Source organism: Pipistrellus hanaki (genome assembly GCF_964339955.1).
Source record: "Pipistrellus hanaki genome assembly, chromosome: 3".
Classification (NCBI taxonomy): domain Eukaryota; kingdom Metazoa; phylum Chordata; class Mammalia; order Chiroptera; family Vespertilionidae; genus Pipistrellus; species Pipistrellus hanaki.
Window position 1 is genome coordinate 182,054,133 of NC_140505.1, and position 13,516 is coordinate 182,067,648.

Consider the following 13,516-nt stretch of genomic DNA (forward strand, 5'->3'; position numbering starts at 1 on the left):
CAAAAATTCAAAATTTAGGTTTGTTGATAATAGTTGGAGTCATCTGGGTGTTTTTTAAAATATATTTTTATTGATTTCAGAGAGGAAGGGAGAGAGAGAGAGAGAGAGAGAGAGAGAGAGAAACATCAGTGATGAAAGAGAATCATTGATTGGCTGCCTCTTGCATGCCCCCTTCTAGGGATCGAGCCTGCAACCCTTGGCATGTGCCCTTGACTAGAATCAAACCGGAACCTTTCAGTCCTCAGGCCGACACTCTATCCACTGAACAAACCAGCTGTAGTCTGGTTTTATGTTTTGGCTACTGAAATACCCCAATAAACCCAGAGAAGCTGCAGTTTGTTCGGCCGGGCCACCTGGCAGCTCTGTCCTTCAACAAGCAAAGATGGCGACAGGAACTTTCTTCTGAAGTCTGCATGGAGCCAGCTGGTTGGTGAATGTGAGCATGAAGCACAGAGTGGAATTCAGAGGCTCATTTGTGGAGCCCCTGGAGCTGCTCTGTGGAGCTCCTGTCCGGTGTGGAGTCCGCTCTGCTCTCCAAGGTCACCAGGGGCCAGAGCCCTTCCAGGAGAGATGGCCTCGCTCTGGTCCGGTGCCCATGCTTGTCCTCCTTGCTTCTGTGGCAGGAGCTCAACCGGACGTGCCGAGCCATGCAGCAGCGGGTCCTGGAGCTCATCCCCCGCATCGCCAACGAGCAGCTGACAGAGGAGCTGCTCATCGTCAACGACAATCTCAACAACGTGTTCTTGCGCCACGAACGGTACCCTTCCCCAGCCTTGCAGCTGCCCACCCTTCCCCTCCCTCGTACCCACCCTGTACCCTGGTCTCCCCACACCAGGCCGGCCACCCAGGGCATGTATCCTCAGCTGTCTTCTAACAGCATAGGCATGCATGCCCTGCCTTCCACTACCTCTTCTCTCCTCTCCTCGCCAGTTAGCCCTGCCCTATGTCCCTGTGTCCAGGCCCTGGAGAGGGCAGTGGTAGTGGCCGAGTGCGTGAGCCCGCAGCCAGGCAGGCTGATCTGTCCTTGCTCACTCCACCGTTGCCTGGCTCTGGGGCCTCGGACCACTTACTGGCCTTAATTAGGGCTTTTTAACTACAAGTACACACAGCGTTTCCGGCTGACTTAGAATATGAGTTGATTGGATGAAGAGCCTCTATTAAATGCATAGCTTTTAGAGCCCAAAGGAGCGTGAACAGCGAGGCCTCCCAACAGAGCAGGAGGGACAGACAGATCCTAGGGCGGCTCAGGGGTCTCTGGGCAGAACCTCCTAGACCAGAGGTCGCCAACCTTCCAGACCTCACAGACCACCAGTGATCCGTGGACTACCAGCTGGTGACCGCTGTCCTAGACCATGTCCCCCAGGTGTCACCATCAGTAAATGGGTCCAGATGCTTCCTCTACTTGTGTCATTCTGTTCAGGGACAGGTCCCTGAGAGAAACTGGCTCAGCTTTACTGTGCCCACTGGTTGGGGGACAGGAGGGCCCTGGACGGCCATCCCACCAGGATCGCGGGAAATGGGGAAAGAGCAGGCCTGGCATTTGCATGATGGTACTTTCCATTCACAACCACTCATACTGTGTCTGCTTGATGCTCACATCTGGGAGGCAGGTTCCTCTCTCACCCCCTTTTTAACGGACAAGGAAGCAAGGTCAGAAGTGATATAATAACCCATGGTCACACTGTTAACAAGGGCCAGGGCCAGGACTCGAACAGACCCCAGACCCAGGTCTTCTTAGCCCCCTTCGCCCACTGCCAGGCCTATCTGAGGGTGGCCAGTGGCTTGGGGCAGTGCAGGAATGTGTGTCTTTCACACACCACCCAGGCCCTGGCACTCACACATACACAGGTAGATTACTGAGCAGCTCCCACAGAAGTCCTCCTCTGCCATGTGCCACGTGCATCCCATGTTCTCCTCTAGCCCATTCCTGTTCGTTTGTCTGACGCTGATCATGACCCGAGTGGCCAGGTCGTTGATAATCCAAATTGGGTCTCTGCACATGAAAGAGGCACAGTTAACAGTGCCCTGGGGACGCCGAGCATCACTGGGTCTACCCAGACAAATAGACTCACCACTGCGCTGATGCTGAGCCTGAGGAACAGACTAGAGGAGAACAGGGGTTGCGGGGGGGGGGGGGGGGGGGGGGGTGTCCATGGCACATGAAGGGCTCTGCCTGGCTGTGCAGAGGTGCCTCTCAACCTGTCTCTCTGACTCGCTCTTTCTGTCTCGTAGGTTCGAGCGGTACCGGACCGGCCAGACGGCCAAGGTAATCGGCTTTGCTCTCACCAGATCGTCCCTGGTTAACAGGGAGAAGGAGGGCGGTGCTCACCCCCACCCCACAACCCGGGCAGGATGTGCCTTCTTATCTAGGCTCCTAGAAAAGTCCCCTTCTAGCTTCTTATATCACTCTCTTTAAGCTCTGCCACCAGCTAGTGCCCAAGGGTCTGCCCACCCTCCAGAGGGAGCAGCAGAGCTAGAGGCCAAGGGGAGAAGCCACAACTGCAAAACTCGGGAGACAGATCCTCGGGCCAGAACTTCTGGTCCAGGGGAGTGAGGCCACTGGCAGGGGCCTGACGGTGGGTCTCCCTTCCCCCTAGGCCCCCAGTGAGGCCGAGGCGGCAGCAGACCTCATCGACATGGGCGCTGACCCAGCAGCCACTGGCGGCCTCTCATCCCAGCTGGCAGGAATGAGTAAGTGCGGGCAGCCCTGCAGTTCTGGGGGTGCCATCCTGTGTTACAGTTGGAGCTGGTGCCCCAACAGCAGAGTGTTAGCCCAGGCCCCCCACACCGGGGTCCCAGGCTGAGCATCTGGGACAAGATGTGGGACTCTCCCTCACAGCCCACAATGGCTGAGCCCTCCCAGGTCTCAGAAGTCCCATTGTTCTGGGGTGCCCTTGACACTGAAGTCTCCGTGGTCTGAATCTCCTGGGTGAGCGTGGGCAAGTCGCTGGAACATCCTGTGCCCTCTTTCCTCCTCTGGGATGGGCAGGAATGGGCCCTTCCTCACAGGTGATCATGAGGACTGAATGAACTCGGGTATGGGCCAGGCTCAGAGCAGTGCCAGGACGGAGTGGGTTCCTGGCACACATTGGCCATCAAATCGTTGACATATCACGGTAATTGGTCTTACTGTTACTGACTGCCTGCTTCGTGCCAAGCCCAGGAAATCACTCTGAGTGAGGAGGTAGCTATGCCCGTGGTCCCGCAGACAGCAGGTGGCCGCCTGCTCATGGATCCTGCCCTGTGTGCACCCCCTCTGCGCTGCCCACCCAGAACCAGCCCTGGGCCCGGCAGGGAGCAGCAGGTTGGCCATGGCACGTGCGAGAGCAGCAGGCGGAGTCTTATGTGCCTCTCTCCCCGCAGACCTGGGCTCCAGCAGCGTGAGGGCTGGCCTGCAGTCTCTGGAAAACTCCGGCCGCCTGGAGGACGAGTTTGACATGTTTGCCCTAACACGGGGCAGCTCCCTGGCTGACCAACGGAAAGAGTGAGTGGTGTGCTTGCTTCGGCAGCACATATATTACAATTGGAATGATACAGAGGAAATTAGCATGGCCCCTGCACAAGGATGACACGCAAATCCATGAAGTGTTCCATATTGGGGAAAAAAAGAGTGAGTGGCCGGCCCTCCTGCAGTTTGGGTCAATCCCCATCAGAGGAGACTCTCTCCGGGTCCCTGGATCCACTTGGTGGGTACACCCCATGGAAAAGCACACATCCCCCTACAGTCCCCCATAGGGAGGCAGAGTTCCTTCCCCTAAGTCAGCCCCACGTGGCCCACAGAACCCGTGGCCAGGCAGCAGACCCAGGCGGCAGGCAGAGCTGGATGGGGAAGGCTGGCCTGTAGGTTGACCAGCTAGGAGCCAGAATCTCATAAGATCTGATCGGATGAGGAAACTGAGGCTTCCTCGGTGGGAGCCTGGTCTGTGGTGTGCGGACAGCGTCTGAGACTCATGTTCCCCCCGCTCTGTGCACAGTGCACCAAGCCCCGGGCCAGCAGGGAGGCTCCTGGTAAGTCCTCGGGCTTGTCCAGTCATTTCCACCGTTCCAGTCCCGACCGCCTCACTCAGGTCTGCCCACTCTGCACCGAGCTGGGGGCTGTCCTTCCATAGGGCCGCCCACTTCCAGGGAAATGCCCTCAGCGGTCAGGGCATGTGACCAGCACTTGCCTCAGCTTCCCGTGATGGGCTCCATGTAGGCGTGTCAGAAGCGGTGTGCTGAGGCTCGTCCCCATCCTCGGCCCCTTGCTCATGACCCTGAGTCTGGGTTGGGCTGGCCAGACAGACAGCCAAGGACAGCTCTGGATTAAGGACCTGTCCCAGTGGACCAGCTCCTAGTGGTCATTTTGGTGTCTTTGGAAACGGTCAATGGGCCTCTGAAGGACCCAGAACTGCCCTCTCCATCCTGGCGTATCCAGGTGTAGCCCACCAGGGCCCATGGGTTGCCTGCCCACTGGCCATACCCATCTCTGGGAAAGGGAGGGCTGATGGGCCATGAGCCACATCCTTATTCAGGCAGCGTCCATAGTCTCAAACCTAGGGCTCTGGGACCAGTGGCTCATGGTTGCCATGGAGTTAGGGCACGTGAGGCTGCTGTGCAGGTGGAAGCTAATGAGTCTGAGGGACCTAACAGCCAGGAGATGACCCGCCTACGAGGCCCCAGCAGGTGGCACTCTGGCCACACCAGAGAGCCCATCTCCAGCCTGGCTGAAGTTTGCTGCTACTGGAACAACGCCCTAGGAGAGAAAGGAAAGCACTCTGGAACATTCTCTCCAGGGCCTGCAATCTCGCAGTGCTGAGTGCTGGAGGGGTGTACCAGGCACTGCGACTCAGACAGCAGGTCGGGGGCGAGGGTCAAGATGGCCGTTTCAGGCCATGGAACTGCATGTGCAAAGGTCAGAGGTAGGAGAGAGCAGGGGGTAGGGCAGGTGGTCTGAAATGGCATCCTACAGGCCCCGGGATTGGCTTCCGCCCAGCAGAAAGTGCCAGTGCCCTGCAGGGGAGGAATGTGCCCCAGCTCCGAGTTCCCCAGCCCTTTGTCCTCCTGCCTGGCTCCTTCCTTCTGCTCCAGCTGCCTCGTTAGCCCTGGTCACCTGACTCCTTCCCTGGGACTCTCAGACCCTCCCAGGCCTGTCTACCTGGTATCTGGTGCCAGCTCTGCCTCCACTCACCAGGAAGCCAGCTCTTTGGCAGCCTCTCTGTTTCTGCTCCAGCCCTGACACAGCTGGCACAGTCCCGGCCTCTCCACCTGACCAGCCCTTCCACTCGGGGCACCAAGGAGAGCAAGGGGGCATCTGGGCCGGCCAGGGCAGGGGTGCCTCGGCCAGGCTTTGCCGAAGCAGGGAGGCCCTTCCTCAGCTTCTCCCACATCGTTGTTCTGGGACACAGTCCGCTTCCTCCCCGTGCTACTGTGTCACCCTCAGTGGTCTCGTGGCCAGCAGCCTTACGGGACCATGTGAGGAGCAGCCCTCCCTCCTGTGTTGGGCATGGACCACAGACACCTGGCCAGGTCTGCAGCCCTGTCTGGGCTGTGACACTGTCCTTAGCGGGTGTGCTGGGCCCTCCGCTGCTGCAGGCACGGCTCCTAGCGATGGCCGAGCCTCGCCTTCAGGGCCGTACAGGTGTGTGCTGAGAGGAAGAGGGAGATGGGGGGTAATTAGGTAATTAGGAGAGAACATGCAGTTCTTGGAGGGAAGGGAAGCATCAGTTTCTGTCTGTTCCAGGGCCAGACGTGCCCTGTTCTGCCTTGTCCTCCAGCACTTGTGCCCGGGCACAGGGATGGCAGCGTGACTGCACCTGAGGGAGCGGCCTCCCTGGACCAGGGCTTTGCACAATCTCTGAATCTCTGGCATCGCTTCCTCCTCGCTGCGCTCACTGCCCAGATTTAGCCAGGGGCACTCAGCTGTCACCGGAAGGACGAGAGCACACTGCCCGCCACCCCCCCTCGGGTTGGCCCCAGGGAGACCCTGCAGATGGTCTGGCCCCAGCCCACTGGCCAGGAATGCGAGTCCTGCAGCCGGGTGTGGCCGGCTCCCCTGGCTGACTGCACATCTTATGGGGGAGTGGACCTCGGGGCTCTCCAAAGTGGCTGTGTGAGAATTTGGGGGGCTTATTCAAGAGGCCCCTTTAAGTACCAGCCTGCCCCATTCCCAGGAGGGTGAATGGGCATGGCAGGCATTCAGTGTAACAACTCCAGTTTCCAAAGCCTGCAGCTGTGCAGCCCGGCCTCACTAGAGGGTGTCCCTGTGCAGGGGTGTCCCTTTGCAACGGGGGTTCTGGGGCTCAGTGCTGAGGTCTCACTTCCTCTCTGCTGTGGTTCAGAGCGAGCATAACGGTTCTCTCAAGCGTCAGGACTGCCTCCCCCAATGCCCATCCCTCTGCAGCAGTCAGGGGAGACACCAGGCCCCCTCGTTAGCCCAGGTCCTCCTCTCACTCCTGCTTTATCCTTTTGCTCCCCCTGAAACTTCACCTCAAACCCACCAGACACCCCCTTCCCTGCCCTCTGCCTGGGAGCTGTGGTGTTCACCCCGTCCCTCCCCAGCTTCTCACACCACCCCCCCCCCCATCCCACAACCAGTGCCCAGCTGGCTGGCACCCCCAGAGGATGGTTAGAATTATCCTCCACCTTCTGTCAGACTGGGGATGTTGTGCAGTAAGCCAGCGCCAGAGGGCGCCTCATCCAGTCGCCCACCCGCAAGCTTAATTCCCCATTCAAACACAGCCTTGCCCAGATCCACCGTTTGTAAATTATCCAGTGGGAGCTGCTCAAAGTGTCTGGAAGCCCTAGTTCTCCTCTCTGGAGTTCGGCCAAATCTGATGTTGGCCATTGGCGATCCGGTTCTGTCTTGGGCCAGCAGCACCCCCTCCCTCCTCCAGCTCTTCCCCGCCCATTCCCCTCCATCATCACATCCGCTGGCACACCCTACAGCAAGGGCAGCGCTAACGGCCATGGTGGCCTCTGTTTCAGGGTAAAATATGAAGACCCCCAAGCGACGGACGGCCTGGCTGGAGCCCTGGACGCACGGCAGCAGAGCACCGGCGCGGTGAGCAGAGGCCCGGGGAAGGCCGGGGTGCTTTCCCAGGGCGTGCCCCCCCCTCCCCGTTTGGTTCTCCCCTTGGCCCTTTGTAGCTAGTGTGAGTGTTCCCATGTCACAGCTGAGGACGCTCAGTCCCCAGTTCACACGGGAGAAGAGTTAGAGCAGAGACTCAGACCTGCCCCCTCCCACCCCGGCCCCCCAGCTGTGTCCTCAGGCCGGTGACCACCTTCCTGGCCTCCGCCTTCTTCTGCACCGGAGCTCACAGCTGTGCCCACAGGGCTGACAATAGGATGCGTGAGCGTGTATTGAAGAGCTTGGCTCAGACTGAGCTGTCAGTCCTATGCCTCAGCCTCTCTAGAGACCTGTTCTGTGGAGTGTGGACAGAGGGGGCCAGAACAGAGAGCTGGAGCTGCAGCGGCAGCCCCGCCCCTCCCACCATCCGCCTGGCATTCCTCCCAGCTCCCTGCCTGCCTTCCCACCCTACCACCCCAGCCATCCTGGACTTCCTCCTACTGCCATTTACCTGCCTGCTGTGCACTGAGTGGCCGCCAGGGGCCAGCACCGAGCAGCTCTGTGGGCGACCCCGTCCCTTGGCCAGAACTCCAAGCACACTTCTCATCCCTGTGACGTGTGTCTGGGTGCTGTCTGGACAGTGAGACTTGTGTCCCAGGAGTGGACAGAGTTGCTCCTGAGGAAGTGGTTGGAGATGGCAGGAGCAGAGGCGTGGCCGGCAGAGGAGAGGGTTGGGGGCTTGAGGCCGTGCCGGGGTGGGACTGGCTGGAGGGAGGCAGAGCCTGAGCGGCAGCTGGGACTGCAGGGCTCCGGGCAGCTGGAAAGGTGGGGGGCTTCATTCTGTGTGAGGAGGAAGCAGAGGACAGGTGTGAGCAGAGGGAACACTCATCCGGCTTCCGGTATAGAAGGGCCTGCATGGAAGGAGGAGAGCAATGAGGAGGCTGTGCAAGCCCTCAGCCCACCGGGGTGTTGTGGACAGGGAGCCTGGCTGACCCCAGAGACCCCCAGCCTCTCAGGAATCCTTTCCGGGTCAGAACAGGCAAGACCGGGGGCACTGGAGCAGGCCAGCGGGACCGGGCTTCTGTGTGCCTTCCGCCCCCCAGAGCTCCGCCATAGCTCTGTGTAGGCGGTGGTGTGTTCAGCCTACGCTCTGCGCCAGGCCCTGCACCAAGCTCTCTACACCCCGTCACCAGGTCACCACAGACCCTCCCGGGGCGCTCTCCCTTTCCACAAAGCGGAAACCATCCCAGAGGGAGCCCGGTGAGAGCACTCTGACGCCCTGCGCGGGGCCCTGGCACACCGAGAGGGATTTGGTCTCTGTGGTCCACCCCTTCTGGTCCGTCTGACTCCCAAGCCAATGCTGGTACCAAACCCAGGGGGCCTGCCGCGCTCCTCCACCTGCCTTGTCCGAGGGCCGGCATTCTGGCTCCGAGAATCTGGATGAGTCCGGCCAAAAGCACCTCCTCTCGGGCCACCTGGCCTCGTGGGCAGGGGCTGACACCACTGCCCGGGGCACACAGCAGCTCGGCACGCCCAGGCCTCCCCTCCTCACCGCCTGGCAGCTACCCCGGAGGAGAGGCCGAAAGCGACCAGTGAGGCTAGTGCATCCTGGTAGCCAGAGGTTTGGGTCACTTCACCAGACGAGGGCAGGGCTTTCCTCCCGGTGCTCCGTCTGGCTGTGGTCGGCTCGCCATGGGCCGTCAGACCTGTTCCAGGCAGCCACATCCAGCGTGGAGTCAGTGCCCGCTCGGAGGCAGCAGGCTGGCCACGGTTCACCGTCCTGGGAGACGGTGTGTGTGCCAGGCCCCGTGGGGTCTGTCCAGGATGGGCTGCAGGACTCCTGTCTCCCTCGCCCACCAGTCTGCTCTGGGCCCAGGGAGCCTCCTGTTGCCACCAGTAACCCTGAGGTGGCCGGAACCAGTGTTTGTGAGCTTGAGAGGCCGTCAGAATCAGAGCCAGCGGCCTGGTGGCTGCCTGTGCTGCGTCCCAGGGAGCATCCTGTTGGCCCAGGCCGCCAGCCGCCTGGCCCTGCCCTGTCACCGCCTCCCTCAGCGTGACCCTTTCTCACCAGATGGGAGGCGGCAGTGAGAAGAGCCTGGGGGACTGGATGGTGAGACAAGGCATGGTGAGGCCCCCCAGAGTTGGGGCTGTCCCTCAGGGCTCCCGCCGGTGCTGCTGCCAGAGGAGCAGGAGCCTTAGACCCAGCGGAGAGAGGGCCTGCCGGCCCAGCACTCAGGGTGGCCCTGCTCTCTCCACTCCTGCTTTCTCAGCCTCTTGGGGCCACTTCTGGCCACCCAGGCATCCCCTCCGCCACCTGAGGGCTACTGGGAGAGGGCGCTGCTGGTGCTGGTGCTGCTGGGAAGGCCCTCCCGCCTCTGCTCGGGCTTCCTGCTCCCCACGGGGCCTCAGGCTGGAGGAGAGCTGGGGCGGGACCCGCTTGGCTGGAGAGAGACTCTCCCTCTTCCCCAGGCGCTACCTGGTGGCCAGCATCCTGAGCGTCCGCTCTGCCGGGCACGGGGCTGGGCTCCTCCACCCACTGTCTCCCTCAGTCTCACAGCGCTGGGTGGTGGGCACTGCTGGGCGGTGGGCACTGTGTTACCCTGAGGGTGAGCAGTGAGGTAGCCCGCCCAGAGCCACCGTTCCCCGGGCCGAGCCACATCCAGGCTCTGGTCCCGAGTCTGCCGGAGCTCCAGTCGGATCCTTCCGCTGGAGAAGCCTCCAAGAAGGAGGCCCGCCCCCAGCCCCTGTCTACACAGAGCTTTGTGACCCGGAGTGACAAGTCCCCGTGCAGCCCCAGCCCCTCTGAACCCCCAGCCGGGCCTTTTCAGGTCATCTTGGCACCTCCCTCCCTCCACATCGGCCCTCCACCAGGAACTTGGTCTGTGAATGTACAGGGAGATGAGCTGGCAGCCCCTTCCCCAAATCGTGCCTCCACCCCACACGATAGCTGAGCCCTCCCTGGGTTCCCTGCCTTCGCCAGCTGCCCCCCCCCCCCCCAGCCTGTGCCCAGCCCTGGGCCTTGCAGAAGCCCACCCCCTGCCGCCTGGAGCCTCGCCCACACCCTCGGGGTGGGAGCTGGAGGTGTATTTCCTCCTGGCCTGGCCCGGCTGTCAGGAGCCTAAGTGAGAAGGCTCAGGGAGGGTGACTGCTCACTGTCCTCTCCCTTCCAGATCCCCGTCACCCAGGCCTGCCTCATGGAGGACATCGAGAAGTGGCTGTCCACTGACGTGGTGAGTCAGGGCCACCCGGCCCAGAGGCAAAGGCTCCGGCCGCTCCTCACCCACCTGACGGGGCTCCCAGATTTCTCATGAGGAAGAGGCTGTCCTGGGGATGACGGGGAGCATTACTGAGGGACCCTCAGCAGCTGGCAGTGTCCCCCCTTTAGAGCAGGGTCTGGCACTGCACCCCTCCCCCAGCACACTGACCTGGTAAGGTCCCCGTGGGTGCCGGCTGAGGGCAGTCAGGGAGCCAGGGCAGTGCTGAGCTCTGCATACAGCCCATTTCGCAGATGAGGAGACTGATAGCAGCTGAGAGGGGTGCCGGGTCCTGCAGGAGGTGTGTGTGTGGGGGGCCATGCAGTCTCCCAATGAGGTTCTTCCCCAGCATCGCCTCCAAGGGGCCAGGAGCCAAGTGCCTGGCACTTACAGGCCCAGAGGCCGCCTCTGCAAGCCGCCCAGACCATGTCTCTGCCCAAGGTCAGGAAGGGTCCATCTGTCTGTCTGCAGAGGCTCCCAGGCCCAGCCCCTGACGGAGCGCCTGGCCTCGGCCTCTGGGTGTCAGTCTCCCTCCGTAGGGCTCAGTCCCTCCAGCGCTCTGCACTCCGGAAGGAAAGGGAGTAGCATTCATTGAGGACCCGCTGCCACCGCTCCCTGTGCCTGGTCCCCAGCCTGCAGGGTTCTCTTAGCTTCCCCCACCCTGGGGTTTCACCGAGCAGAACACCCAGGCTCAGAGGCCAGGCGACCCCTCGGCCAGCAGCTGAGGAGCAGGCGGGTCCTCAGCCCACAGCCCGTGCCTGGGTCACTGGTTCAGCAGCCAGAGCACTGCCCGCGGCCCGCACCTGCCCAGCCCCGCAGCCCGCACCTGCCCCGCCCAGGCCCACACCTGCCCCGCTGACCTCTGCTCCTGCTTTCTCAGGGGAACGATACGGAGGAGTCCAAGGGCGTCACCAGCGAAGGTAGGCCCTGGCCCTGCCCGCCCTCCCCCCCCTCCCCCCGCCCCACGCCAGGCCTCCGGTCACTCCAGCCTCTCTCTGTTTCTCTAGAATTCGACAAGTTCCTGGAAGAACGGGCCAAAGTGGCCGACCGGCTGCCCAGCCTCTCCAGCCCCTCCGCTGAGGGACCCCCAGCGCCCCGCCCCGGCGCCGCCCCTCGGAAGCAGACCCGGGAGAAAGATGACGACATGCTGTTCGCCTTATGAGCAGGCTGGCACCTCGTGCCCGCCGGCTCCCGCCCCGGGCCGGCCTCTCCCTCCCTCGGTGTCAAGGCTGCTTGGGGTGGCGTGTTACCACTGCCCTCCTCGAGGCGGGGCCAGCTTTGGGGAGTGGGAAGGCAGCAGGTGGACTGGGCGAGCAGGTCAGTTCCTCATAGGGATCCTGGCCACTCTGCCTCCCCCGACCCCCAGCCGACCACTCTGACTTTGCTGAGACCCGGAGGCCTGCACAGCCGGCTGGCTGCTTGTTGCCCCGGTGACTCCTGCCTGGGTGACCCACCCCAGAGGAGCCCTCCGGAGCCCACACTGCCAGCCGAGGCCTGGCCGGAGCTGGGAACAGAAGCTTCTGTTGCAGCCTCTGGTCCCTTCCCTGGCCCTGAGCGTGGAGCCGAGGCTCTGGCCCGCTGTTGCGGGCGGGCGTGTGGCCCAGCTGCCCGCCGTCCCGGTACGAAGCTGCATTTGGGGCAGAGCACCCGGCCCCGGCTGCAGGGGAGGGTTCGGGCTATGCCTGGCGCTCCTGCAGCCCCACCGTCTCCTCCACTGCCTTTCCCCTTCTCCCCCTTCCCCTTCCCCTTCCCCTTCCTCTTCCTGCCCCCAGGGCTGGGCCCCCACCTGATTTTTGATCCTCTTGTACTGGGAGAGGTACCTTTACGTCCCCAATTAAAGGTAGAAAACCAGCTATGACCGTTCAGTCGCCAAGTGGGAAGTGACTTCTTGGTCTCTCAGTGAGGGGACAACTTGGCACTCGGCTGGGGCCATCCAGGGCGGGATCCGCAGATGGCCAGGCGGGGCACAGGACTGGCAGCCAGCAGCCCCTCACGCCTCACAGGCTCAGCACGCCTTGATTTGCTGGGAGGGAGGCCCATTGCTGTCCCTCTGAGTGACCTTCCTACATGCTCTACATGCTCAGGGCGCCTTCACACTGCTCCCCCTTCGCATCCCCGCCCCCACCAGCTCCCGCCCAGCAGCAGCAGCAGCAGCAGCGCTGGGCAGTCGCAGCAGGAGCACAGTGTGGGGCGGGTGCTCCTGCTGGGAGGGATCGCCATCCTGGCAGGCACTGGACTAGGCTATCCGCGGGCTCAGGGACCGTCACAGCGGCCCTGGGCAGAGCAGTTACCACCGTCACAGACGCTGAGGCTCGACTCTGTCACGCACCATGCTGTCACTGGGCCCCTCTGCGCCTCGTGCCCCCACGTGGACACCAGCACCCTGTCCTACCTGCTTAGATCGTGCAGAGGTGGCCAGGTGCTGGGGCTTTGGCCCTGATCTGAGTGTCCACTGGCTGTATCTTGCTGGCCTTGCTGCCTCTGCAGCCGGTGTGACAGCAGGTCACACCCAGAGGCCCTTCCTGGGCCGCCGCTGGCTGGCAGCCTCCACTCCACACTGGCCCACGGAGTCTGAAGCCGCAGCTGGAGTCTGCTCAGTCCACACGGCGGAGGAAGGCCCTGGTGCACCAGGGCTCTGTGACCCTCACTGAGGATCTCGCTGAGCCTGCCTGGCTGCACGGGGCGGCAGCACGTGGGGTCAGATACGCGCTCTCGCAGTGAGTGGGGGCGTGCACACACTCGCACACATGCAGTGTGGCCAGCAGCCTTGTCAGCTCCTACTTGCAGGGCCTGGCCTGGGAGCCCTGGAGATAGGGCCGTCTCACAGGACAGGGGCTCCATGAGCTCCCTCCCCTGTCCCTGCAGCCCCCAGCTCTCAGAGTCCCCCTCCCTCCCCACCACGCCCAGCTGAGCTGCTGTGTGCAGTACCTGGCTGGGCCTTTTCACATCTCACAACAGCCCTGGGGAGCCAACAGCTTTGACCACTGCCTTCCAGGGGGGAAACTGAGGCTTGGGGAAGCAAGGACTGGCTAGTCACATCTGAGTAATGGGAGAGTGGGACCCAGTCCTTTCCGCACGCTCTGCCAGCACGTGACTTCAAGCGCTGGTGGCCCTGTTCATGGCCCAAGTTGTTCTTTCCTATGGATGGTGTCTGCCGAGTGCCGCCTGCACACAGGGCCCTGGCCTCGGTGCTGAGGATATGGGTGAATGTGGCCGC

The 13,516-nt window shown here is 62.4% G+C and overlaps 1 protein-coding gene across 2 annotated transcripts in view; it reads left to right on the forward strand.

Moving 5' to 3' along the window:
- Window positions 1-12,172, forward strand: part of TOM1 (target of myb1 membrane trafficking protein) — a 36,444-nt gene extending 24,272 nt beyond the window's left edge. The window contains exons 8-16 of one of the 2 annotated variants that reach the window (XM_084880174.1): window positions 624-757; window positions 2,233-2,266; window positions 2,598-2,691; window positions 3,364-3,484; window positions 6,964-7,039; window positions 9,117-9,170; window positions 10,216-10,275; window positions 11,180-11,219; window positions 11,307-12,172. In XM_084880174.1, the coding sequence (XP_084736300.1) occupies window positions 624-757; window positions 2,233-2,266; window positions 2,598-2,691; window positions 3,364-3,484; window positions 6,964-7,039; window positions 9,117-9,170; window positions 10,216-10,275; window positions 11,180-11,219; window positions 11,307-11,461 (768 nt within the window). In that variant the 3' untranslated portion in view covers window positions 11,462-12,172. The remainder of the gene's footprint in view (window positions 1-623; window positions 758-2,232; window positions 2,267-2,597; window positions 2,692-3,363; window positions 3,485-6,963; window positions 7,040-9,116; window positions 9,171-10,215; window positions 10,276-11,179; window positions 11,220-11,306) is intronic. The other variant, XM_084880175.1, reaches the window with a different exon arrangement.
- The last annotated feature ends 1,344 nt before the right edge of the window (window positions 12,173-13,516 follow it).